The sequence below is a fragment of the Cygnus atratus genome, chromosome 22, assembly GCF_013377495.2.
Source record: "Cygnus atratus isolate AKBS03 ecotype Queensland, Australia chromosome 22, CAtr_DNAZoo_HiC_assembly, whole genome shotgun sequence".
In the NCBI taxonomy this organism is placed as follows: domain Eukaryota; kingdom Metazoa; phylum Chordata; class Aves; order Anseriformes; family Anatidae; genus Cygnus; species Cygnus atratus.
Genome location: NC_066383.1, coordinates 3142995 through 3170314, shown reverse-complemented (window position 1 = coordinate 3170314; position 27320 = coordinate 3142995). Strand labels below are relative to the sequence as shown.

The following is a 27320-nucleotide window of genomic DNA, read 5'->3' as shown; positions in this document are numbered from 1 at the left end:
AGAAGGAAAAAACAGGGGCAGGTGGCCTTGCCGTGTGGCTCTGAGGGAAGACCATTAGGCAGAAGAGCTGCTAATTACGTCGGCACCAAGTTTTTGGCAAAAGCCAGAAGAGAAATAAGGCAACAAGGAAATAATTACAGATGACTTGGCTAGGTATGTATTAAAACGGTCACATTGTACTGAGCATTGTTTGTGCCATTTTCATTAACAAATGAACAGCTTAATTACCTCTTCACACTGGGCAGGCTCACAGCCAATACTTGACCATGAAAATTACTGCATTCACCGAAAACCGGGCAGGAGCAGACCTCAAGAGGTCAGCTCATCGCCACCTCTGCTTTAGGACATGAAAACCCAAGGAATACAGCTGGTTGGGCCCCTGGATGTCTGTTGAAACTCTTGTGCACTGTTTCCCCGTGATCACTTTGATCTATTAAAGGGCTTTACGTTCATCAGTTAAGCTTTGGTCTCCTCAAATTCAGTGTCACCTCCAGTTAAGTAAGGATGTACAGCCCCAGTTCACTGGAGGAAGAAAATGAGGATTGGGAAGTTACAGAAGAGTAAGGAATGCACCACATCAGCCTGCAGTGGATGTATAATTCTGTGACCTTACAACAGCAAAAGTGAAGGACAAAAGCGGTGAGCACTAAAGAGAAGTGGGAATATTTGCACAGGGAAAATCTGAAACCAGCCCTTCCTGCCTATTCCCACTTGCCTTCCATTCTTTTCCAAGCCAGCCCCAAGAATTGCCATATTGGCACATCCTACATTATTTTTCACTTCAGCAAGTCCCTTTCCTCCTAAAAGTGGCAGATGCTGATACCAAATTAGTGCCAAGTGGGAGGGAACCAGCTGATAACTGTGATAAGAGCCAGAGGCAATGGTCTTCCTCCTGTCCTCTCCCTTCCTCCCGACAGGATCTCTTGGCAGCAGACAGATGTTAAAGGAAGTCTCCAGGGTAGAGTCAGGCCAGTGATGCATGGCAGCGACCTGTGAACAGGATCAGGGAGACAGAATGATCTGTAACGGGAAAGGGGCAAGTGGGACAAGTTTGTTTTTTTTTCCCTTGTGTGGGAATTTGACTCAAGGATTGCTGAGAATCTCATAAGCCAAAGTGACGTTTTCCAGGCTGAGTGCCAGCCGATGCACAGACTTGGTCTCAGCAGGTATTTGACTTCCACAGGAGCTAGGGTGCTCGATACCTGCCTGACCCTGCCTTTTGATGAGGACACACGTATCAAAAGCTGCCTGAAATGCAAAGACAGGAAATAAGCGGATATGCTATCAGCACCAGGCTTTGCAATGCTCTTTAGTGTCTGGCTGTGTCCCAGCCATCAATACAGAGACTCACAGGGTTTTAGCCTATAATCCTCTATTCCTCTGTCTGTGACTCTAATCTCTTGATCCTTAGGTCTCCTCCAGCCTATACCTTGACCAACAAAGCACAAATTTGAAGTTCTGCTTATCAGAGACCAACCATGTCATCTTCCTGTGGAAAATGGGAGCTGGGGAGAAGTAGCAGTCATCAGAGCCAGGAGCTGATAGCAGGCTAGAGAAGGGAACGGGAGAGGGCGTGAGCAAGCACACACAGAAAGCGTTTATGACAAGACTGAAAACAGCTCTCCTTTTAAGAGCATTTTTTTCTTTCAGATTTTACAGTATCATTTTGCCTCTCTTTTTCATGTGTATAATTCTAGCCTGGGGTATAAAACACAATTGTGTAGCTAATGTGTTGCACAAAACATGTACAAATGAATGTTGCCAGCGAGTGACTGCAGGCACCAAGGGAGCAATCACATCTGCCTATGAGCTTGCTACCCGGAGCCTGTGAAACTACTGCCATCATTCCACGCGGGAGAGGTGGGGCTGTCTGCTCCACAGCCGCTTTGAAGCTTTGCAGTGAATCTGTCAGAACAAAGGATGCAGATTTACAGGGGAAAACTGCATTCAGCAGAAAGCTGCGCGGGCCACGTGAAGGCCTGAAGACGTGAGTTGGGGGAATATCCTTCCAGGGGCTGCCCTGAATCACAGTAACAGATCCAAAAAGACTTACCTTATTAACATCAGCCCGAGCACAGGCTTCAGACCTGCAGAGGGAGTTGTACTGCAGGGTTCAACAGATTTCCTTAGGAAGCGCATCAGGAATTAAAGGTAGCCCAAATGAAGTCACTGACAGACAGATGAGAAACTAGATGCAGAGAGAGCACTGCTAGGAAGATGCTGGCATAAATTAGCAGCAGAAGCAGGAGGAAAGTAAGGCAACGTCAGAGCAAAGAGGGAGGAGTAAAGCCCTTCTGCCTTGTCCCAACCTGGATTCCTGACCAGAGCAAGCTTGTTTAACAGAGCAGAAATGAGCCTCGGCCAGAGAGGTTCAAAGATTCCTTGTCCTGGGGGAGTTGAGTGAGCCGCATATCCGAGAACTTCTCCCAGACCCTGACTTGTTTTTCTCCTTAAACATATCTTGCAGCTATTTTTAGCAGAGAATTTTCTCAGCCGACTGCTCCCAGTCGAGCCCTGGTCACAGCCCTTTTCCCAGAGCCACAGGCCCAGCAGCGGAAGGGTTGCTGCTCTGCAGGGAAGTGCGTTCCTGGCCACGTGCTGTTCCCCAGGTCAGCTTAGCTCCATTTCACTGTTCTGCTGGTTTTGGGGTTTACATGTGGAGCTGCCAGGCCTCTCCTGAGGCACACTAGTCTGGTACAGGGACACTAAATGCTCTCACAGACCCAAAAGCCATATGCAGGGTTACAATTCTGTCTGTAATTTAAGAAGGAGCTAAAGTAGAGGGTGGACTGGACTTGATAACTGTCTGTAGGCTTTTTAAGAGTATGAATGGCAAGAAAGGTGGGAAGGAGATGGAAAGAAATTATTAGGCTGACATTAATAACAGGATCTGCTTTGCAGCACTAAAATCTATTTGGATTCCTTCCAGGTCCTCCAAGGGAAACAGTGGAAGCCTTTATTGTTCATAAAAGTTGCAACTAAATTCGGACTGGATAAAGCTTAAGGAAATACCTCTTGGAGGACAACCCTGCCTCGGCTGCTGGAAGCCGATGAGGTAACTCTCTTCCTCTTCTCTGGTTCTCTTGGGGCCCTTATTCCTCCTTAGCTAAAATGCTAACCTGTCCATCAGTTCCTTGGCTCCCCAGCTTCCAGTGCAGAGCAAGCTCTCTGCCTGCTCTGGATGTCTGCCTGTGTGCAATTAGCAAAGCAGCAGTTAACATAAAGGGACGGTTCACAGGGAAGCAACGACTGCAACTTCTTTAATCTGCGGCTTGATTTAACACCAGCCTGCCAGAGACGGGCATTTAAATCAAAAACCCAGATCGGGGCACGTAGGTGGGCAAATCGAGTAAAGCAGGACTGAACCCCTGCTAATGTGCAGGGGGTCCCTGGGGGACTGGGCGCTCTCAGTGGTGCGGATGAGACACGGGGAGGCTGCATTCCAGCGCTGCGGAGCTGCAGCGGTCAGTTGCTTACAGCAGAGCCACAGTCAAGGAGGTCCCTCTAACAATGGCCCCTTCTTGGTCAGTGTATCTGTTGCCTGTGTGTCTTGGAGTCATGTCAGTGAAGCAAACAGATTGGGAACATATTTGTACTCCCCGCAGCAGTACAGAAGCCAACCCAGACAGAGGAGAGCAAGCTGGGCTCTTTTCTGCTCCTTGCCTCGGCGCCAAGTTTCCAGCTCTGCTTGAAACCTGTGGCCGAGCCCTGCTTTGGCAGGGGTGAAGGGAGAGGACAGGCAGGGTCAGGAAATACTCTACTTTCAGCTCGTGCTTGCAGAAGTTGGCAGCTGGCTACAAGAGAAGGGAGCCACGCTGAACTCAAAGAGCTACACACCTCTGAAGGCCCCCACAGGAGATTAAATCTGGCTCTGTGCACCTTTGCCCTTCTCCCTGGCTATGCTTAAACAAATGGGCCCGAGAATAGCATTCACCTGGGACAGCCCACAGATGCTGCATGAGGGCTCATCCCTTCAAAAAAAACCTTCAAAAAGCTTCTCCAAGCCTAGCAAGGATCCCAGGAGCCCAGGATTTCTCTGCGACCTTCATGTACACGTTCCAAAACACGGGCACTTAACCTTTGTGGCTCCCTTGAAAATCCCAGCGACAGCGTTTTATGGATGAGTATGTTTCCCCTAACATCTGCCCCCTGTATCAGATGCTGCCAGAGCCTCTCTCTCTTCTGGCTCTGCTCCCAGCTGAAGGACAGACAATAGGCATTTGAATGCAGTCTCCACTTCCCCTCCCTAACAGCCTGGGGGAGATGGCACATTGGAGTCAAGACAGCACTGAAAGCACAGCTTGCCAGCCAGCGACAAGTCTCTCTAGATCATGGCCTGCCTCTTCTTCCCCTCCCAGTGTAGCTGAACCACTGGCTGCAGTTGTTACTGGGCATCCAGGCCAGCTCTGCGGGGCACTAAATCCTGGCAGCATCCCACCAAGCACACTGAGGGAGTCCTAGCACACTGCTACTACAGTCAGCCTGGTCCCTCTCCAAATGCTGCCAAAACCAGCTCACCTCCTGAGTTCCCAACCGTGCTGGCCAGGGCACTGGTTAATTGACCTCTCCTGTACCTCTCCACCACGCCGGCTCACCTGGAGATGTGCTGGCTACCTCTTGGGCTTCCCCTCGCTCGCTCTCACCAGCATCTTGCTGCAATTAACTGACCCAGGCGGTGTGCAGGGCATGGAAGAGCAGCGGGTTTGACAGGGGTTCGGTGAGAACTGGTTTGGATCTTCCTAAAGAGCCACTGTTCTCTCTTTCTAGAAATAGCCCTGCTTCTTGCATCCCGGAGCTGTTCAGCCAGTTTGGCACTGCTTCTGCTGCTTCAGAAACAACAACAGAGTGAGGAAAAACCTGTCTAGACACCATTTACCTTCCATCAACTCCCATTGCCACATCAAAGCACCTCTTCAAACAAACCTACAAACTGGCCAAGTAATAATCCCCGGCTCTCCTGTGTCTGCTCCAGCCAGAGGCAGGCAGATCCGTCCCATCGTGCTTCAGAGTTCATCTTTAATCCGAGCTCTTCTGAGAACAGGAAGAGAGAGAGGATGAAAAATCTCATTACAGGACCATCATCAGAAGTCACCTGGCCTCATGCTACTCAAGGAGGACCCACGTTCTTTCTGCTCAGCATCCAGGTACAAGCAGAAATCTCACCTGCCTCCTATCAGCAATCTGCAAACATCCTTTGAAAAGCAACCATGTAAAGGAAAGCAAGCTTCTCAGCCCCTTTGGTGGGGCTGGAGCAGGCAGTGATGCACAGGGGCTCTCCCACTGCTGTGCAGCACGTGGCGTACAGCTTGCCAGCACGCTGCATTCGTCTGAAATTGGACGAGACAGAGTGCTGCGCTGCAAAAATCCACTAAAGGGCAAGCCGGTGGCTGTGCTGCCATCAATTGTTTCAGACGCAGTTCTCTGCTTGAAAAGGGATTGCAACGTGAGGGCTGCTTATCATCCCGAGCAAGCAGCTTTGCAGCAGTTTTAAGAGCCAGGCAGGTCTGAGGTCTGCAGCGCATCAGGTGCTGCACAGACACGTTCTGAACGGACCTGAAGCCTGGTTCCACGGACCCCTTACCTCCCCAAAGCTGTCTGTATGAATGCTGAGCAAACTGTGCCACAAACCAGAGATCAAAGATCCTATGCTACCCAGGGAAACTGAAGTCCCCAAGAGCTACAAGCAGCTTGTCCACCACGAGGCAGCAAGTCACTGAGTGGGATGAAGTCACACGAGCTCAGGTAAATGCTCAAGATACCTCGAACCCAAAGGGGCAACAACAGCATTAAAGGAGGTGGAGAGGCTTTTAGGTCACTTGAGCACAAATTACTTGAAGGCACGTTTGGGGAAGCACCTGGCACTAGCATCAAGCCCTGGCCCTGTGCAGCCTCCACAACAGCAACATCTAGCTCATTATTATAATAAGGGTCTTTTGAAATACCTTCTGTGTGAGAGACAGCTAAGAAAATCCAGTCTGGCTTTATTCTGTCTCAGGCAGAAACAGCCTTTATTTAGCAAACTGCTCCTAACAGCTCTGTCTCATTAGGCAGTGTTTAGGGAACCAGGCTGCAATTGTTCTGAAGCCTGGTGTTGCAGAAAGCCTTGCTAATGAGGTCTAAAGGAGACGATTCCTCCTGACAGGCCCACAATGACCTAGAAATCCTACTTAATTCCCTGTCAGTGAAAAAGTGCTGAGTAACACTGAGGTGCAGAGGCGCTGGGGGCTGATTTGGGAGGGAGGCTGTGGCCTCTGTTCACACTTTGGGCTGTGACGCAAGAGCTCTAGGGCAGAAAAGTCAGCACTGCTCAGCTATGCAGCAGCTCCCCAGACGAAGCAGAGGCTTGGCTCGGCGTGCAGATAAGCAGGGACTTGCTGTGGGAAGGTTTCTAGCCTGGTCTGTAGAAGACTTGCCACCATGCAGAGCATGCAGTGTTGGGAGTGGATGTCTCTGCTTAACACAATAGAGGAGACAGGATTAGGTGCTTAGAAAGAGCAAGGCTCTAGCTAGGGTAGCTAGGGCACCTCTGGAGGCCCTCAGTGGCAGCACCTGGATGTGGTCTTCTCAGTGCTTGTCTCCTCTGGATCATGCTTGCTTACAAAGTGTGCCACAACCCCTGCCAAGACCCTGACTCAATTAACTCAATTTTACCTACGTGCCCAGCAGCTCACAAACTTCACCTGCAGTGCTACCAGTAGAGACCGTGGTATGTGCTACCTGGGGAACAGCATCTCCTGCCGCTTGCTGGTCTCCTGTGGCTTGGATGTGGGATGAGCAGCGGCTGCTCCAGCAGGCTGTGCATGTGCCCCGAAGGTGGTGTTAAGCTTTTGACACATTCTGCCCCAACCACTTTTCCTTATTTCCTTGGAGGAAAATGCAGCAGGCTGGCACAAGCCAGGACCACAGACGTGCTGCTTTCAAGTGGTTTGCTTTCGACAAGCAGTGTGCGTGCCGTGATTAGCATCCTCTGGACTGGGTGGCCCGGAGCCAGCCAGGCCAGAAGCTGAGGTACAGGGACTCAGCTGGAATGTGGGCTGGATGCAGCTGACCTCGAAGACCATCCCCAGTAAAGACCCTTGCAGGCATGTGCTAGCCACCTGTTTCAGCCAGCAGACGAGGGACTCAACCAGGAATTCTGGAACTGAATGCACAGTCTGTTAAAGAGGGGTCTGAAGACTCCCACCCACCGTGAAGCTGTCGCTGATGTATGCTCCCGTGCAGACTCAGAGCACAGGAATGCATCTTTGCCCATCACGTGCAAGACTGCTACTCCCTTACTGCAGATGCATCCCTGTTTAAAGTACAGCTCAAATCCACAAAGGACGGCTGCGGGGAAAGAAAAGAAGTGGAAATAAAATCGCCAGCCGAAATAACATCTAGAGACAGTCTTATAGTAAGTAATGAGCTGGGGAGCCTCTGTTTCTGAAAAGCCGGTCTGAGATGCCTCGAGTAGTGTGATTTCAAAAGACGTCAAAGGGCTGCCCTGTGGGTCAGCTCCCTTTCAAAACATGTCAGGCAGTGCCTCGGAGATCACCAGTCACTTTGGACTATCTAGGCCCTAGTTTCCCTTAGCAGATCCCAGGTCATGTTGTTTTTTATCGCTGTTTTCCAGCTGCCGGTGCCAGAGCCCAGCCTGATGCCTCAAATCAAGCCCACCAGAAGCAGGACGCTGAAGAGACCTAGCTGCCTCTGCACCTTATCTGCTTGGGCTCTGCTGGCACAGACAGGGGATCTGCTCAGAGCCATGAGGAAAAGACATATGCTGTGAAAGGAAGGACCAGCTTTATTTTACCAGCCTGTGTTCGCACCAGAAGTGTGCTTTAAAGACTGCCTTGCAAAGTAGGAATTAAATCCAAAGGTGCCTATGCATCTTCCTCGCTGTCATCCCTTTATCAGTTATCTCCAGCCTGCTCTGAGCTAGAAGATGAAAGGATCATAACACCACTTATCTTCCCACTTAAGAACATGCTTAGCAGCTTGCTGCTAAAGAGGAGGATACTCAAGCCTTGGGAAGCAGCTGTAAATTCTGCAAATGGGTTCCCTGGCATTTCTTTGAAGGAGATATTGCTTCTCAATGAGGGATACAGAAAGGAAACCAGGGAGGGAGGAGAAGAGGGAAGTCTTTGTAGCAAAGAAAACTTTGCCTCATGTCAAGAACGTGAAGCTGAGTGACAGATGTGAGACTTAAGGCATGTGTGTCTCAGAAGTGACCGAGCATAAGCCAGGAACTGAAAGGCTCTTGGGAAGTATTTAGGCAGCCAGACTTGTCATGTTTGTCACTAGACCACAAGAAGCTCCAAAAACACACTCTTCAAGACTGTGCAGTGCTACAGCCAAGAACGTCAGGGATCCCCTTACATGCTGCGGGGCAGAACTTGTGCACACAACCAGCTCCAGCTCCAACAAGTCCTCTGAGCCTCTCCCTTAACGACAGGTAAGGGGTAAATCTGCTGCCTCACCTCCGGACCTGACCCTCGTCTCCTCTCTTCCCAGAGCTACTCGTTATCACGCTGAAGCTGGGTCCGTGCCTTTGTCTATGCTTAGCAGCTGAGTCAAACTGTCAGAGCTGCCAAAGAGAGTCTGTTCCAAATATTTGCGAAAAGAGGAGGCTCAGGGAGCCTGCAGCAGAACGCCACGATCCTCCTGGCGAGCAGAACAATCGCTCTTGTGGACCGGCTGCAGGCTGCTGGTGGGCGACAAGCACGCCTTGCAGCAGCCTTGGGAAGGAGCTCCCAATTCCTGCCGTGCTCACGGACCACCACAAACGAACTGGGATCTCGAATTCCCTCTGGCCCCTGGCAATGCCCCAGCAATCCGGCCCTGCACTCACCAGCCCTGATCGCAGCTCAGCTGTTGGGATGGAGAACCCAAGATGCAGTTGGTAGCGGGGAGAGGGGGGCACTGGAGCGCCTCAGAAGCTGTTGCCAGCCAAAATGCTGACTTCAAAGGGCTTATCTTGCCCTGCGTGAGAGATCGTGCAGCGCCTGTGGGCAAGGACAGCTGTTTGGCCAGGCCCAGCAGAGAATTTCTGAGGGAAGAAGAGAGAAGTTCGTACCTGGGTTAACCTCCCCTCCAGCACGCACAAGGCAGATTTGGCAGGCAGAGCTCCGCACTGCCCTGTTATTTATGGGATGCTGAGAACTGGCCAAAGCAAAGGGAAAACGGCAGGTACGTAAGGACGCTCACCAGCTCGATAGCCAGGGCTGCTTGAGGGAGGACCCAGGAGATGCAGGAGGCGATTACAAGGCACCCTGGCTTTCATCTCCAGTTCAAAGGCAACTCCATCAGCACTGACCGAATTGTAGCCAACTAATAGCTGTTTGCTGGTGCACAGGAATGGAGATATGCCATTGCCTCCTCGCTCCCTGAGAGACCAGACCAACCCCACCACTGCATTACCTGCAATCTCAGCAGAGTAGCTAAGAGCAAAGAAGGATACAGAGCAGCACCTCGTCTGTTGTGGGAGCTCCTAGATCAACACGGAGCCTTCATGGCATGTGTGTCCATTCCTCTCGGCAGAACACAGATCAGTCATGCTGATAAGGGGCTGTATTTTTTCCTTTTACCTTGGTTGTTGGTCTCTAAACACCTCGACAGAACCAACCCACTCCTCCGAGCATGGGTGACTCCCACGGAGCAGGGCTGCCGCAGAGGTACGAGGCATTGTTGCGCACGGAGCTGGGACTTCCTCTCCTAAGGTATGTTACTGATGCAGACAACCTTGCCCCGACGGGACGGATGTTTTCCAGGCTCTAAAAATACCTCGCTCCAAACACCATGGTGGGTATGAAGAAATGTTTATCTTCTAGCTTTTGCAGAGATCAATGCAGAAGAAAAAGATTAAAGCGAAGGTTTAAGCGTGCATTAAAAATAGCTGTTGATAAGATCCTTTTCGGGATAAAAGCTGTTTTGCAGAAGCAGCAAGAACTGCAGGGCTTTGCAACACCTTCCCTGCCGTTAACTGTGTAAGCTCCCGGAAATCATTCAAGAGAGTGTTAGCAGCCAAAGCGCCCCAGGAGGAAGTCCATTAGCAGGCAGCAGCCTCCTTAATGGATCCTCCGGGTACATGGCAGAGCTGCCTTCCCCGTGGACACTCAGTGCTGTCCACTGCCATGATTCAAGAGCTGTTCGTGCAGCCGTTCTCATGCAATACTCTGAGGAATTCTCTTAAGCTTTATGGCAGCCCAATAGCACAATGAATTCATCCTTTGGTAGCTTTCACTGAATGAGGACACCAATTGGTACAGTGAGGTTTTTTTGTACAGCACAATGCAAAGACACACTGATACATGAACAGAAGCCATACGTGCTACTGAAATGCAGGTAAAAGCCGTAGGATATTATTAAGGCTTTTGTCGTCCAAGGATAGTGTCATAGCAAAACAAAAACATTGCCTCCAAGTCTGATCTTGGCCCAAAGAGCCAGAGCCTTGTACATCCATGTACTACACCTTGTACATCCATGTACACCTGTACATCTAGCAGAGCCTTGTACATCTATGTCCAGACAAAACCATTAAGTTCTCAGCTGTGCAACCACCTCCACTTGAGCAGCCCTGAGCCAGCCAGCATAGAGCCATCAGGAGAGATGTAACGTGCCAGGAACCTTTCTGCTGGGAGCAAAAAGCAGGATTGCCATGCAGGGCACTACTGGCTGTAGTAACAGGTAAGCCTCATTTCACCAAACAGCTCCCTTCTATGGCATCGTTTGCCAGTCGTATTTGTTATTGCTAACGAAACAAAAATTCTGACTTTCTTTAGTTACGTAGAATAATACTATGGGCTACTTCAGCAACCACTGAAGGACTTCAGGATAAAGCCTTATAACAGTTATACATCTTGAGACATACTGGGTAAGACTGTCAAAAATGGTAAGTGGATTGGGTGTCTCAGGTAGAGTGAGCAGAAAATTCAGGTGCTTTCAATGGACCTGAATTTTTAGAAATGTTGTACTCCCTCCCTCCCTCCCTCCAAAACAGATTCTATAACAGAGTGCCCCAAGTTACTCCCCACCTGTAAAATGCTGGCCACTACACAAAGAATTGCCCCAAAGGTTATTAATGTGGGGATTTTCGGCCAAGGGTGTTAAAAGCACAGACAAGTAATGGGAACAAATCCCCTTAGATTTCAGTGGATTTCTGCAGCTCAGCAGAAAATCTTACCTAGGCCACCCAAATATATTTTTAATAGTGTGCTCAAAAATCTTGAAATCCTGCTGAATGTTGTCAGCTGGTACCTTTTAGCTAGATGCCAAAGATATGGCAAGTCTCTGGCACAGTTTTAAAGTTTTACTGTCTTCAAATGAGGCAGCTGTTTCCAAATGAATTAAGAGGACTCTAGAAACCTGCTGATCTTACATTTGTGGTGTACAAATCAGGTACACTGATGGGGGAAGGTTAGGATGTATTCTGGCTTTAACTCTGAAATCCCTGGGATTTATGACTTTAAAAAAAACAACACAAAACCTAAAGCATTATCTGAACAGAATTTAATTTCATCTACTTCATCTATTACTGCACTGAAACCTTCATTTCCCCTTGTAACGGACTCTGTTAAGCCCTGTGCTCCATCCCACACGCGGGGCACGACACAACCCAATACCTTATATTATTTTTACTGACAAGTGATTCTTGCACAGCAGAACAATTCCCATTAATATTTCGAGCTTATCTCAAGTACCTGTGGGCTGTCAAGTTACAGCATGTACATAGCTGCTTTTAATTAGTTAATGTCAACCCCGTGTTGGCTGGACTCCCATTTGATGGCTGTCACCAGTTTGCAGGTCGGTTCATGGGGATCCTACCTCGACTGGGCTCTCAGGGGCAGGGGAAATTGCAGAGGTGATTTTTAAAATCTATTTATTTTTGCAAGTTCCATTTATTTAAAAAAAAAAAAAATCTCCTGCATCTGCTGCATTTTCCCCACCAACAGTTTGGAATATGCCCAGCTGCTTCTCAACACCTAACACCATTTCTTTCAGTACCCATTGTAGCTTTCACAAGACTCTTTAGCACTGCAGAGGAACACCCTCTCTAGACCTCCTTCTCTCCGTATCAGTATTTTTCTCTAAGCATTTTGAAGGCCTAGCTTAGGATGCTGCTCTAATAAGGACTGGGCACCAGCTCAATTATGCAGCTGTCTTACTGGCTTTGCACTTCCAAGCTGTGCTTTAGACAGCTGAACTTCATCAGGGGAGTCACACAAAGGGTTCTTACAGCATGAAACGCAGCGAGGCAATCAAAGGTAGCTACTGCCGAGTTAGAAGTGACAACACAACCTCAGCTGGCCAGTCTTGTGCAGGAGACATCTTTAATATACACCTCCCTCCACGTTTATCCCCAGGGAAATCCTGCTTGACCTCCACTTATCTGAAATGAGAAGCAGAAGTTTGTGAGGAGCTGATTATCCTTGAGGCCAATATTCAAAGTCCTTGGAGTGCTGCTGTCCTGCTCCCCACGGACAGACCCGTTTGCTGGTAAGTCTCTAGCAAGATTTAGCCTCTCCAGACAATGCCTCTAATCTCAAGTTAATACCGAGGGAATTAGCACTCTGAAGAGGAGAAACACAGGCCTGAGCTTTCCATCCAAAAAGAAGTCAAGGTTTTTCTTATTTTTTTAATTTTTCTTCTGCTTCTAACTACTGAAAACTCTCATTTGCAGTATAAGAACTGAAACCCAGCAGGTATTTCCTCTGCCCCAAGCCCAGCTATTGACTAAACCATACCCACACAGTAATCCAACCCCTTTGGGTGGAAAATTAAGACTAAGTCCAGAACATTCATTAGTGCAATTAAAGACATTAAATGGTTCTTAGGTCATGTGCTGACTCAGCAAAGGAATGGGTTTTGTTGCACGGTACACACCCTCCACTACATGGAACTGACACTTAGTGGTTGAATTTTGGTTTTGGTCCTGTGTTTATTAAAATGTGATACTCCCCGGGGGTTCAGAGAGAGGGCAAACATCCCTTATCAATTGGAAAAAGATACTGCAGTTCATATTCCAGTTGATGGAGAAGCCAGATTGAGAATGTAATTATCGTAATTAATTTCATATCGTGAATTCATCTTTTTTTAATATATAAACATCAGTTTCAAAGCAGGCCACCAGCTTTTATGCACACAGTAGTTGTTTCTTCCTGTTGAGGGACACATTTGCAACGCATGCTCTTGTTTTTGCCGAAAAGAACTCCTGAGGACTTAGGATCCTGAAAAATACTTGTTGCTGTGGAAATTTCCCCCTTGCTAACTCCCTCCCACCACTTTCAGGAGTTCACGAACCTTCTCCGGATCATCAGGGCTTGATGCAATCAACTGTGAAGCATTAGCTCTAAATATACAACTGGGAGGCCAGTTCTGCTTCAACACCCAGCCACTCATCGCAAAGAGCGATAAAGCAGCGAGCGCAATCTGCAAGCGAAACTTAAATAATAATCCAAGTGAGCTTCAGGGAAAGCGTGAGCAAGTGGGGGGTAACCCTTTGGAGCTGGCAAAAGATGGGGGCAAACTGGCAGGAGACCCAGAAGCAGGCCCACCCACAGCTATTATGCAGAGCAGCTTTTGTCCTTGTTTGTGGAGTTGAATGCAGCTCATTCCGCTTTATTTATTTGTTTAGGTGAGTTTTGGCAATTCAACTTGTGTTCCTGGTGCAAATCCTTAGTGTGTGGACAGATAACTGAAAATCAGCCCCAGCACGCACGCCAAGAGACCCAGGATACAACACTCACAAGGAAAATAAACAGGCCAGTAAAAGAACTGAAGTTCATGACTGGGGCAACATCTCTGTCCGCAGATCTTTCTCCTCACAAAAATCCCACATTTTATTCTCTGAATCTGCTTCTGCTTCAGTAACCAAGTAATTCTCTGAAATATTCAGAGCAAGAGGGAATGTGCTGGTGTCACGTTCTTTGTCAACAGCTGTAAAGTTGATGCGATCCAAGTACTCTTTGGTGGTAATGCCAGATATTGCTTGCCTGAATAGGAACACCAAGCCCTTCCTAAGAATTTTTTTGAAGAGGTTATTAAGCATCTCATTTTGGCATGGCTCTCAGAGCTGTTTGTCCTGATTTTTTTTTTTTTTTTTACTGCCTGTTGAAAAGAAAGCAATACTGCAAATACTTCCCATCAGAAAACGACAACAAGCAACTTATCATAACTGCAAGAAAGCTAACAACATTTCCACCAAGTGATTTTTGGCACTGACAGCTGACTCAGAACAGTTGTTGGTGGCTGGGACAGATGGACTTCATATATATTAAAAAAAAAAAAAAAAAGAAAAAGTACTTCTACTTTGTAGGTTTGGAAAAGTCTCTTGCAAAAATCAGAATTAAATCAAAGTAAGATTTGAATACACTGAATTTCAAAAGTGAAATGTGCTATAAATAATCAACATGTTTTATTTTTATCAGGAAATACTTGAGAATTTTGGGAAGGGCTCCATGGTTCTGCCCTCAGTCCAACACATGAAACCCTCAAACTCCACATGTTGATTTCCAGGGGAAAGCTTGCACCAGAGCCATCGAGGTAGGACTTAACACTGATGTCAGTTCTAAGCCCTGCTTTCCATCACTGACACCAATAACTTCCGCTGGTATAACTACGACCATGGCATTTCCCTGATGTGCAGAATCTTTAGATGCTTTTAGTGCCTAAAGCAGGGTACGCACTGACTGCTCCATGCTTCACTGGCTTCAGTTTCATGGCAAAGTTTTAAGGCCATGATCAAGAGAAGGCGATCCCTGCTCTGCACTGCTTGCAATCTAAGAAACACCTTAAATTTCTAAAGCAGTTTTGCAGTTTGGGATCACAGCATCTTGTTAGCCTTGTCAGCTTCCTTTTCTGCTTTTTTTTTTTAACTACTCAGTTGGCATCAAATGCATCCTTACAGTCTCAGTCCTCTGGGACTATCCAGCACCAGCTTCAGTACGGGTTTAATCTTACACACTGCTGACAGCCTCACCTTAACATAGTGGGATGCCCCCACTGTGTAAACTCAAGTGTAGTGGGACAAGCATTTTTATTCTCAGCTTTGGTTCTTTCTGCTCCTCAGGGCTTATGACCCCAGATTTGAAAACAGATGGAAACCATCGCAGGGGGAAGCACACCAATGCAGCCAGAACCCACTGTGTTAAAACTGGGAGCAAGCCTGCTACTCCACTGAGAGATGCTCTCAGGCAGAGGCCTGAAACTAGTGGTGTTTGGCTGTATTTAGCAACTTCTGTCTGTCAAAATAAATGCAGAGCTATCTGTAGTTCATTTCCAGTCTCGCTGCATTTAGGCCAGATTCAATAGGACACTTCAGCACTACTCACACAGGGGAGGAAGGAAATGAAGTACCTTTCTACCTTGCAGCCCAACCGTAAGGAAAAGTGTGAAGTCTGACATTTTTCGCATTCAAATGGAGCATCTGAATCCAAAGTTAGGACCTGGAAGAGTGTGATGCTCCAGGATCAGGTACTCACAATTCCTCCTGCTGAAACTGCTCAGCTACAAAGCACAGCAAAGTGAGTGAACAGACCCTGGAGTGCAGAGCAGGACCAGCTCCTCATCTCTCAGGCGTTCTCCACCCAAGTGTCTAAGTCACTTCTTTCATTTTTGGGGTAATAGTGCCCAAATCTCACTTCATTCAAGGCCCCAAAGGCTCTACAAATCGTTTGGAGTTAAAGAATCATTTTGTTTTACCCTTAGATAAGACGCTTGACATATTTCAACACACGTCAAGCTTGAGCTGACCCAGCACAGTTATTTGTGTGTCTGTGCACACCCATGCACAGCCCGGTGTATTTCAGTAGCTGAACTTTCCAAATCAGTTGCTGATTGTCACCCTAACCCTGCTCCATCCCTTTTTGCCTTCTGCCGTCTGCCTGGAAGGGGGGAGGGCGACGCGAGCCCACCGGCTGCTGTCCCCCTCCTCAGCCCCCCACTATTAATAGCCAGACAACAAATGAGCCCGAATTCATTCCTGAGCGGAATTAGCAAATGTTTTTGCAATTAAAACTGCAAACATTCATGCGGGGCCCTCGGAACAATAGACGCCTGTGCCTGGGCTTGAATAGGGACCAGTGTCCGCCCTGCCTGCCTGCCGAGGCTGCACATTCCTGGCACCCTCAGCCCTCGACCCGCTCCTCGCTGAGCTGGGCTCCTGCAGCCTCCTGCCCCTCACCCGGCCCCGCTGCCTCCAGCACCGCAGCTTCTTGGGGTCAGGAATAGGAACGGGGTCAGGGCAGTGCATCTCCCTGCCCCTTTTCCCTGGGATTGCAATCGGGGTACTGCATCCCCCCTTTTTCCCAGGGATTGGGCACCACATTCCCTCTTTCTCCCAGGGACTGGGACACTGCATGCCCCTTTTTCCCAGGGACCAGGGCACAGCATCCCCCCTTCTCCCCAGGATCTGGGTACCACATCCCCCCCTTCTCTCTGGAGTCACGATGGGTGCACTGCATCCCCCTTTCTCCCCGGGACTGGGGCACCACGTTCCCCTTTTTCCCGGGGACCAGGCACCACATCCCCCCCTCCTCCCCGGGATCGGGGCACAGCATCCCCCTTCTCCCCAGGACCAGGACACCGCATCCCCCTTTTTCCCAGGGACCGGGGCACCGCATCCCCCACTTTTCCCCAGAATCGCGACCGGGGCACCACAACCCCCTTTTTCCCAGGGACCGGGGCACCACATCCTCCTTCTCCCCAGGACCAGGACACCCCATCCCCTTTTTCCCCAGGGACCAGGCCACCACCTCCCCCTTTCCCCCATCCTCCCCCCGGCACCACCGCATCCCCTTTCCCCATTCCGCGATCGCTCCGGGAGCCTCGCACCCCGGATCCCCCAACTCCTTCCCCAATTCCGCAGCCGGGGCCGGGGCCCTCCGGGCCGGAGGACGGGAAGGGAGGGGGGGGGACGGGAGCGAGCTCCCCCCCACCCCCGGTCCCGGCTGCGGTGCCCGGGGACTCACCGAGCAGCGGCAGGAGCAGGAGCAGGACGAGCGCCGGCCGCCGCAGCGCCATGATGGGGTGTGCGGAGCCCGGCCGAGCCTGCGCAATGCCCGGGCGGCCCGGGGGGGGGGGGGGGGGAGAACCGGGGGGGGGGAACCGGGGGCGGCCCCGGGACTGGGATGGGGGCGGCGGGGCCGCGAGCCGTCCGCTGGGGGATGCAGGAGGGGGGGAGCCCAGCCCGGAGCCTGGCACCGCGGGGAGCGGGTGGGAGGGACGGGGAGACCCCGGGGGGGGGAGAGACCCCCCCCCAGGAGGAGGGAGACCCCCAGGAGGGAGGGAGATCCCCAGGGAGGAGAGAGCCCCCCAGGGAGGCTGGAGATCCCCGGGGGGGGAGCGAGACCCCCAGGGAGGAAGAAGCCCCCCCAGGAGGGAGGGAGACCCCCAGGAGGGAGAGGGAGATCCCCAGGGAGCCCCCCCAGGGAGGAGGGAGTCCCCCAGGATGGAGGGAGCCCCCAAGGGGGAGAGAGTCCCCCCTAGAAGGGAGGGAGACCCCCAGGGAGGAGGGAGCCCCCCCAGGGGGAGAGGGAGCCCCCTGAGGGGGGGAAGCCCCCCGGCCAGGCAAGGTCTGTGGGAGAAACTTGGCCCTGAGCAAGGAGCCGTGAAGGCGGGGGGGTTGTGAAATGAGCTCGGGGGCCAAGTTTGAGTTTGAGCTTTGGGTTTGGACGTATCCAAGTTTTGCTCTCGGTGGGGTTTTGCTGTACTTAATGAGTACCCCACTAAGAAGTGCAAGGAGTGAGAATTTCCCCTAAAATGCTGTCTCGTGTTGGGCAATGTGCTGCGCCGGACATTTTTGACCCATTTAAAGCAGGCAAGCAGCACAAACAGCTTGGGACTGCAGGAGCCAGGCAGGCGTGCTGCTCCTGGGGCTGTGCCGAGGCTGCTCTGACCCAGCCAAGGGCCTGACCTGTGCCCTGGGACCATCCTGAGCTGCCGTGTGGTCAGGGGCATCCCAGAACCTTCTTCCCTGGTTAACAAACAGGAGAAAATTACCAGCGCTGCACTTGGCCCCGAATTCAGCAGTCAGCCTGGGCTGAGGCTGGCTCATGTGTCGCTAACCGGCAGTGCTCTGACGGGATGTAATCGAGATGCTGGTGAAGAAGCAGCTGGAGTGAAAGCCCAGCTCTCCCCTGCTCCACGAACCGGCCTGGCAGAGCTGGCAGGAATGAAGGGATGTAAAATTGTATTTAACTTGATAATGGGGTAGATCTGCCTCAAGGTGCTAATGAGGAGACTTACAGGGCTGATCCGAGCCTGGTGAAATTAAGAGAGATGCTCATCAGTCCTAACAGCCAGCTGGGACACTTCACCGGGGATGGAGGGGATGGAATCCCCTACCAAGACTGAAAACCTGACACCACCAATCCTCAGGCTGGGTCCCCGTGGAGCAAGAAGTCACTTTAACACGCGACACTCGGACCGCAATGACAGGAGCTGTGAAATACGGCGGCACAGCCTGTAATCGGTGATAAAGTGCCACCGAGCTGTCGGGTCCCTCTTTAACCTCCAGCAGCAGCCTGCTTGGGGAGCAGCAGAGCCAAGGAAGAGGAACCAGGCAGGGATGTGTTGTGCGGGCTCCTCCAGTTCCTCTGTGCCCCGGGAAGGAGAGCTGGATGCGTGCAGAGCTCCTCCGAGCATCCACATCCCTCACCAAGCTGCTGGAGCTTCTCCTAGGTGTGCATTGTGTGTGTTGGTGCAGAGAGGCTGATTTAAGTCACTTGGCAACGTGGATATGACCTTAGAGGATAAGATCAGGGCATGAAGCCTGGAGCATCGTCTTGTTTGTAGCTCCGTGCTTGCACGGCATACGCGTGGCAATTGCCCATCTCAGGCAGATACGATTAGAGCCAGGGCTTCTCTTCGTGCTGCCTCGACGGCTTTATCACAGCAAGGGTCTGCCTTTTTCTCTGCCATCACCACCGAGGAGCCATCGGAAATGTGAAACCCAGCAAGCAAAAGGAGTCACAATAAATATTGTTCAAGAGCCGTAGCGCCCGTCAGAGCAGGACGGCAAAGCGCTACGGTGTAAAACATGGATTTTCACGCACAGACGGAGCTCCCCTTCCATTCCTTAATGCCAAAACAAGGAACCAGAATAAAATAGGCGCTAAGAGCAGCCCTGTGTACGGCTGAGGCGCAGTCAGGCGTGACGAGGGGCTGCATAAACCTGCCTCCTATGATCCCATCATCCCCTGGCGAGCTCCTCATCCCCACTCAGAAGCAGAGGGATCTGCAGGATGGGAGGGAGGGAGCACGTGTCTGCCGAGGAGCCCTCCCGAGCTCCAGCAGAGGCTTGTGATGAGGACAGATGGAGGAGAAAGAGCTCCGTGACCCAATGGCTCCAGGGCGAGCCATGGCAGTGGCGAAGGGCTGCGGGGTTTGGCAGCAGGGCTGGTTCCTGGGGCATTTGTAGGAGTTTGGAAGAAGGTGGCTGAGGGTTGGACTGGGAAAGGAACCCCATCGGGATTTATAAGGGTTGTGGGGGCACGTTGTACCCAGTGTTGGGATCTGCAAGTGGCTGAAGGCAGCTCGGAGAAAATGGGTGTCCTTGCCGTGCTTGTAGTGTCTGGAGGCCAAACTGAGGTTCAAGCCCTGCTGGGAAGAAGGCAGAGGCACCGAGGGCTGCCAAGGAGCTGTGACACCTTGGGTAAGTGTGACCGGTGCCCGTCCGAGCCCCCAGGGCTGTCCTCCTACCCCTTTCCCTGCTGTTAGGTTCCTGCCAGAGCTTCTGCCCTTTGGGCTGCTCCATGAGGTGGGAGCTTGTTGTGCTGCCCCAGCAGACCTGCAGATGAGCTTGGTTCACTGCCAAACAAAAATTTCTTTACGAGCAGCGGGAGGGTCTTGGGGCCCATGGTTGCTTGCAGCACCCCCAGCATTTGGAAGCAAAGTCCTGGAGAGTTTCTAGCGCAACATTAGGCACTGTGGATAAAAAGATGCTGATTTATTGGTGTGCATCATTTTTGATTCAAGGCCCTCAAAGCACTTGGCAGATATGCCACTTACCCAACATTGTTCCCAGCAGCTCTGGGAATAAATGCAGGTGTGGGGCCTCTGTCCCTCCCTGCCCTGCGCTGCCTCGCTCACCAGGACAGCTCCCGATGGATGCTCTCGTGCTGCAGCGCTCCAAGTTGAAGACAGCATCTCTTTTTTTGGCTGCCGTAGTCTAGACAAGTTGTTGATTCCCCGGTGCCACGGACCGTGACCCCACTCCCACACCAGCCCCACCATTTCTCCCTGGTTCCTTTCTCAGGCATATGCTCGTCTATTTTGAATCGTTCATATGTGTGAGGCTGAGGCGCTCCTAATCTCGTCTCCCTCCCAGGGCGTCAGTCGTACTGGCACGCGCCTTTTCCCCGTCTGCCTCCCTCTGTTTCTGGACTGCAGATATTTTTAACTCCACTCTCTAATTAGAGGTACTTCTCTCCGGGTATTTTGCACACAAGGGATCTCACGTCTGTGGTCAGCAGGCGGTGAGCACCGGGGACTGGCCCTGCATGGAAACTTTCCTGCTAAATAAAAACGCTGCCCTTCACCTCCCGGCGGTGTGCCCGCACAGACGGCAGGACAGGGAAGGGCTGCACTCCTCGGGGCCTGTCTGCAGCAGCACGGTGGGATAACAGCTATATCGAGGAGTCAGCGAGACCCTGGAGGGGAGGACATGGCTGAATCCTGCTCCTGCAGCCCTCTCGCTGTTGCTGCTCGGAGCTCCAAGTGGTGCGGAGAGCACTCGGAGCCTGTGGCCCTGGGATGCCCTGAGTTGAGCTCGCTTACCCTGTGCTGGTCCAGGGCTTGGAGAAAAGAGCAATACTAATCAGGCACGGCCTTGAATCAGGTTTCCCAGGTAGGAACCTCATTCCTTGGCTTCCCAGCACCATGCTTTAGCCGCCTGGCTCTCAGCATCACCCCTGAGCTGCAGCCCCGGCACAGCGCAGCGAGGCGAGGGAGCTGTTGCTCGCGCTTGGTGTGCGTGGCCCTTTTCTCTCCTGGACGCACGAGCAGCATCTGGCTGGGCCATCAGGCAGCGAGCACCCCTCGGGCTGGCTGCATCGTGCCACGGCTTTCCTGTTCGCAGCCAAGTCCTCTCTCTCCTTCCCCGTCCCCCAGCACGCCCGAGCTGCGGATTACAAGGCCAGCTGGTCATTAGCACGTTACACTGCGCCCGGCCCTTGCCAAGGCGAGCCGGGGAGGTGGCACCAGCACAGAGCAGCAGGTTGGGCGCTCGGGGTGGTGACCCAGCGAAGGTTTTAATGTGACCCTGTGTGAAGCTGGCGGTGGCACAGCATCACCCCCAGGGCTGGGCAGAGGATTTCGGTCCAAGGGGCTTCTCTGCGTGGGGTGGGAGCAAAGCAGCCTTTGTGCCGGAGGGAAGGGGGTGCTTCCTCTCTGTTCCAGCCCCAGGAGAAGTTTTCCAACACACTACTAGCTGATAGAGCTAAAGGGGTTCCCGGTGCCTGAGCAATTCCTGGGCAAACTCCCTTCCGAGCTCATGGGCCGCGACTCATGCAGGATCTAGCAATCCCCTGCTTCATCTCAGCACCTGATCTCAGCACTGAATAACTTGGCTTGAATTTATTTCTGTTCTTAAAAAAAGCCAAGGCATAATGAGGGAAAACATTTCCTTATGGATGTCCTGCAGAGCGTGGGGCTCGCAGAGTCTTGCTGCTGATGTCCTGGTGCTGAAGGAGCTGCTCCGATTCCCCAGCATCGTGGCAGGAGAACATTCAGGTCCCCAAATCCTTGTCACCGTACCGCACCGGTGAGGACTGCCTGCTTTTGCAGCACCTCTCACTGCCTCCCAGCAAACCTCCCCCGGTAATCACCTGTGCTCCTTCCCTTCCTGAGCCGCTGTTTTTTCTGGCTCCTGGTGCTCGTGCTGATGTGGCGGAGCAGCTTTTTCTGCGAGCCGGGCTTTCCAAACTCCCCAAGATTGTTTTGACATGCGTGACTAGCAGCCGACATGTCAGCCAAGGGTCTCCCACCACCCAAGCAGCACCTCGCTCGCCAAAAAACACACACCCTGGGGTAAGCATTTAGCCATGCAAATCCCCCCCACGCATGCACACGCCCATAGCACTGCTTTATTTTTAATGAGTGCCTTCGGGTTTCACCATCCTGGCTCCCGTCCACGTGTCTGGCTAGCAGCAGTGCTGGGTGCCCCGAATGAAGCTGGTTTTTATGGCTCCTGAACCCCTGGCAATGAGGACTGGTGGTTCTGGCTCAGCTGCTGTGCTCATCTATGGTAGGATGCTTGAAAGGAGTCAGGAATTTGGTTCTTCTTGATCTCTCAGGTAGCTGCTGGCGATGTTTCCGTGTCCTCAGCTAGGTGACAAGTCAGCAGGTGACAGACATCTGCCTCGAGATGCGACACAACCAGAGGCTTGTCTCATGGTGTGAGCTACGTCAGCATCGAGACTGCCTCGGTGACTGGTAGCAGTGGGGATTTCTTGGGACGAGGCCCGGCTGCATTCGGGCGTTATGGTTCCTGAAGCCTGCGAGGAAAGGGCAGCTCTGCTCCAGCCTTCCCTCCCCTGGTGCCCGTGGGCAGGCAGGAGCAGAGCCCCGCAGCCTCCCCTCCGGCCTTGCAGCCAAGTGCTGAGCCCGGGGCGGTGGAGGAGCAGGGCTCTAATCTCTGCCAGTCAAGTTGCAAAGGCGATTAGACATATGCCAGTTAATTCATAACAAACAGGATGGAGGGGGAATTTGCCACTTACAAATGGCAGATGAACAAGCCCATCATTCCTGCCACTCGTGGGTAATACATGCTGACATAAGCCCAGTTTAGCTGCAAGTTTTTCATTGCTAATCCCGCTGGTCCCCGCCTCTGGTTTTCCATTCTCCTCCTGGCATCTTTCTTCCTCTTCCTCTGCTTTGCCTTTCTCCCCTGGTACTAGCATCTCTTTGGCCTTTTAGAGCAGACAAATACCCCATCCTTCTCCCAATATATTAGTGTTATTGGGCCTTCCAAGGGATGTCTTTCCTTCTCCTGAAAACATCTTTTTGTACATTAAAGCCATGTGGCAACCTCATCATCCCTCGGTTTTGGAGAGACACGCTCCTGATCCCAGTGCAGCTCTCATCAGAACACCAGCAGAGCCCCTGTCTGCCTGCCTGGCCCCTTGGTGCTGCCCCTCCAGGAGCTGAAGCAGGTCCAGGGGCACGTTCAGGTGTGTTCAGTGCCCTGGTGCCCCATGAGCTCAGGAGAGCTGGCTCGAGAGTGCTGGGCTGTGCCTCGCTGGGCTGTGTGACATCGAGGCTCCCTCGAGCCCTGGCCCAGGTTTGGCACTGCTCAGCCTCCAGAGATGGACACAGGGTAATTCAGGTTGGAACTGAGGTCGCAGGGACATCTCTGGTCCAACCCCACTCAAGGCAGAGGCAGCCTAGGCCAGGCTGCTCAGAGTTTTGCACGCATCCAAGGATGAAGATGCCGCCACATCATCACTGTGACAGTGGCACCCTGCCAGGGCCCTGGAGGTAGCCCCAGGGAGCTCGGCCAGCATCCCGCAGTGGAGGTACCAGAGATGTTCAGTCCCATGGGGCTCTGGTCAGCTGTGCTCAGCACTGGAGCATGCCCTGCCTGGAGTTTATTCAATGCTTTGCCTAAACAGACACTGCTGTGGGCTTCTTTCTAATAGCACCATGGGGAGACTGAGCCTGGAGCCGCCCTGTTTGGAGAGCCACGTAGCCAAGCTAAATACCTTTTGAGGGGCTGCTGCCTGCCAGGAGCTTCACCAGTGCTTTGAAAGGGGATAAGGCGGGGGGGGGGGGGGGGTGGGTTGTGAGCCTGGAAGCCACCCGTGTGGGACTTGTGCTATGCCAGCCTCTGTGCACATCCCTGCCACAAAGCCTGAGCTGGCTTCTAGGAGCCTCAGGTTGCAAATCTGCATGGCACCAGCAGGACAGGGGGCTGGTGCTCAGCTCTGGGAGCTCCTCTGTCCCGCCGAAGACCCCTGTGCTCCTTCCTGGGTGCTGCAAGGACGAAGAACACCCATCCTGTGCCAGGACACGGCGCCCGTTCCCAGTACATCTGCGTGGGTGCTGTGGGATGGCAACCGGAGCCAGGCCAGCTACATTTTCCTGGAAATCCTCTTGGCTTTCCATCCCCGCGATGATACGAGTGTCCCAGCTGTCCCTGTTTGCCTGACTGATCCACCCACCCAGAATATGTGGATTTTTTCTCGTCGTGCCACCAGCCCGGGGGAGCTCGCCCTGCCGTGCTGGGCTAAGCTCGCCTCCGCTTCCTGAGCATCAGCCGCGCGCCTCGCGTGTCCTCGTCCCCTGGGGCTGATCCCCTGGTGACAGCAGGTCACTGGCAGCGAGCCCAGTCATCCAAGGCCTGGCCTGGGGCAGGTGCAATAGGGCCGGGGGATTTTCGGGGCGATGGAGGCATTTGCAGGGGGTGTAGGGCAGGAGAAGCCCCCTCGTTGTGCTGCTGGGTGGCACCGCTGCTGCTGCCCAGTCCCCACGGGTGGATTTTTGGCACGATGCTGGTGCAGGAGGCACCCACGCGTGTCCGGAGCCCCACGGGCTGAGAGTGGGGACAGCAGCCTCTCCTGCCCAAGCCCCGGGGGCTGGGGCAAAGCCACGAAGCGGCTCCAGGCCGGCTTTTCTCCAGCCCAGGGGTTCCCCCTTGTGGCAAGACGCTCCTCGCTCCCCAGCCCGGCTCTCCGCCCGCTGCCTCCCCCTGCTCGCCTCCCGCCTCGCAGGATGCCAGCCTCGGCGTCCCTGCGGATGCTCCCCACGGCCCGGGTCCTTTTTTTGTGCCCTCTTGTCCCCAGGGGGCCGTGGGAGCTCCGGGAAGGCGGGCTGGGGTGGGTGCCCCCATCCCCACGGCCACGAGCGGAGGCTGCACCCCACAGGGCTCCGCGGAGGCCCGGCCACCTCCACCTGGCAGAGGACGAGCAGTGGCATGGATCGGGCCCCCCCATTTAGGAACAAACCCAGGAGCTTCGCAGCTGCACCCTGAGCTCTGCGGCCGGGCACGGAGCGGAGGCCGCCAAGCGCCCCGCAGCCTCGCCGAGGCCCAGCCTCTCTCTTTTGGCAGAGGGAGGCTGGAGGCGAAGGAGCTGGTGCCCGCGAGCCGAGATGAATCAGCACCTCGCCGGGCGCGGAGGCGAGCAGCACCCGAGCAGGATCAGTGCTTACTAATGGCGGTGCTGGGGGTGCTGTTTAGTCACCGCACCCACGGAGCCCGAGCGGCAGCCTCCCCCCGTGCCGCGGGGTGGGAGGAGCGCTGCTGTCCTCAGGAGACACCTGAGGCACCAGCACCATTTGTCACACTCACAGCCAGGTCCTGTGAGAGGTTTCGGGGAGGCTGCAGAGGTTTTTTTTCCTGATGCTGCCTGGGGTGCTGCTGCTCCTGCTGGGTACTTGCTGTGTTGCCCACTGCTGCAGCAGAGTAGCAGGGCAATTCTCGCTCAGGAGAGGGGAAACTGAGGCACGGGGGTGGGACGTGGCAGGGGGTGATGGCTGGACAGTGTCTGGCTCATCTGGTCTCCTAGGGGCCAACACCTCTGCCCGTTTTCAGCCCGCATCTGCCCCATCGGGAGGGATTTGTTGATGTGGGAGTGCTGCAGATTTCCGTGGGATGAGTGAGATGCCAGCAAAGGGGTTAGAGGAGGGGGAGAGGAGAGTGGCAGCCCTTCAAGTGTTCAGCCGTGGGGATGCTGGGCACGCAGCGTCGCTGTCAGCCATGGCAGCCCTCCCCAGGGAGGACCAGCTCAAGAGCCAGGTGCTGGTGTTAAAATCCCTTGGACGGGCATTTTCCAGCTCTGCCATCTGCAGGGCCACAAAATGAGCACGGGACTTGCGATGAGATGTCTGGGTTTTTTTTTGGAATGATGTTTTAATAAGATCAAATGGGAAAAATAAAAAGGGAGCGAGCAGACTCATCCACTCTTCATCTGAAAGGCGACGCTGGTTGAGCCTGCAGGGATGGCGACCTGCAGCTGGCCCATTGTGATACTGGCTGCATTCCTTTGCATCCTCCTGCGTGTCTGCCTGGCACAAGTCAGCACCACGTGGTTTGGGGAGCCAGGATCAGGCCCTTCTCCAGCCTGCGAGGTGGGGCTGGCCTGCTCGGGGGGCTCAGGGTGCATCCTACAGCAAGACTCTCCGGCGTCCCCGTGGCGGGGCGAAGCGCCCTCCCGCCGACATGGCCTTCAAAGCTGGGAAGCTCCGAAGTGCAAAGCCTTAATTAAGCAGCTCTTTGAAAGCTAATTTGAATGAATTTAAGTGGAGTCTCTGGCGGATCGAGGCTGGGCGGGAGGAAGAGGTTGAAGGAGGGAGCGCAGGGATGCTCCAGAGTGCCTGGCAGTGTGGGGCAGAGTGGTGGGGAGATGCTGGGGACCCCTGGAGGATGTTCCCGAGGTGATGGTGCCAGATTTGGGGCCCAGCCCTGAGCAGTGCGGTGCCAGGCGGGGTGCAAGGTGGAGACTTCTGCGCAGGGCTGCACCATGCCTCAGTTTCCCCATCTGCCAAGGCAGGAGCACAGCCGCACGCTTGCCCAGCCTGGCGGCCACGTAGGACAGCGGGTGGCACCCACGCGTGGCCGGGGCCACCAGGGGGAGACCTCGGCCGTGGCAGCGGGGCTGGGGCCGGCCACCGGGGTGGTTTGCCCAGAGGATGGCCAGGAGCATCCCTCACCCCTTGCTGTGTGAGCAGGGCGATGTCTGGGGGGCTCCAGGGCTCCCCCATGCAGGTCTCTGGGGAGAAGGGAGCCAGCTCGTCTGTCCAGTGTGCTCGTATTGGCACGCTGATGCCTGGCTGCTGTCTCATCAGCTCATTAAAAAACCATCTCTCGCCGGCCTTCCTCACTGCTGCCAAATTCTGCATCGATGGCAGAGCGACGGCGCTGCCCCAGCTGGAAGGGATCACCTCTGCCATGGGCTGAGAGGCCGAGGAAGAAGGGGAGACGCTCCCTGGAGCGCAGGGAATTTGCTGGAGCAGGAGCAGCAGCCCTGGGAAAGCAGGCAGAGATTCAATTAGCTCGGCAGCGTGGGCTGGATCCTGCTGCTGGATCCTCCACCCTGCATCCTGAGCGAGTGTGATGGCCGTGGAGGTGGTGGCTGTTTCGAGCAGGCACCCGGCTCCTCGCATCTCCCCCGCTCCACGTGCCCGGCCGCTTGCAGGCAGCGCTGCCGCTGCCCTTCACGGGCACCCGGTGCCTGAGCTCTGCCAGCAGGCACCAGGGACATGCAGGGGGATGAGAAGCTGCAAAGGAATCAGCATGGAGAGAGCTCGCCGTGCTCCGGGACATCGTACCCAGGCTCAATTTGGGCACCTGCAGTGTGTGTCCAGCTTTCCCTGCCCCGGGGTTTCCCCTCTCCATGGAGCTGTGG

General features: G+C 53.5%; 1 protein-coding gene across 1 annotated transcript in view; it reads right to left on the bottom strand.

Annotated features, from left to right (window-relative positions):
- JAM3 (junctional adhesion molecule 3) overlaps positions 1-17032 on the bottom strand; it is a 32447-nt gene extending 15415 nt beyond the window's left edge. The window contains exon 1 of the mRNA XM_035555671.2: positions 16947-17032. Within this exon, the coding sequence (XP_035411564.1) occupies positions 16947-16998 (52 nt within the window). The 5' untranslated portion in view covers positions 16999-17032. The remainder of the gene's footprint in view (positions 1-16946) is intronic.
- Between the last annotated feature and the right edge of the window lie 10288 nt (positions 17033-27320).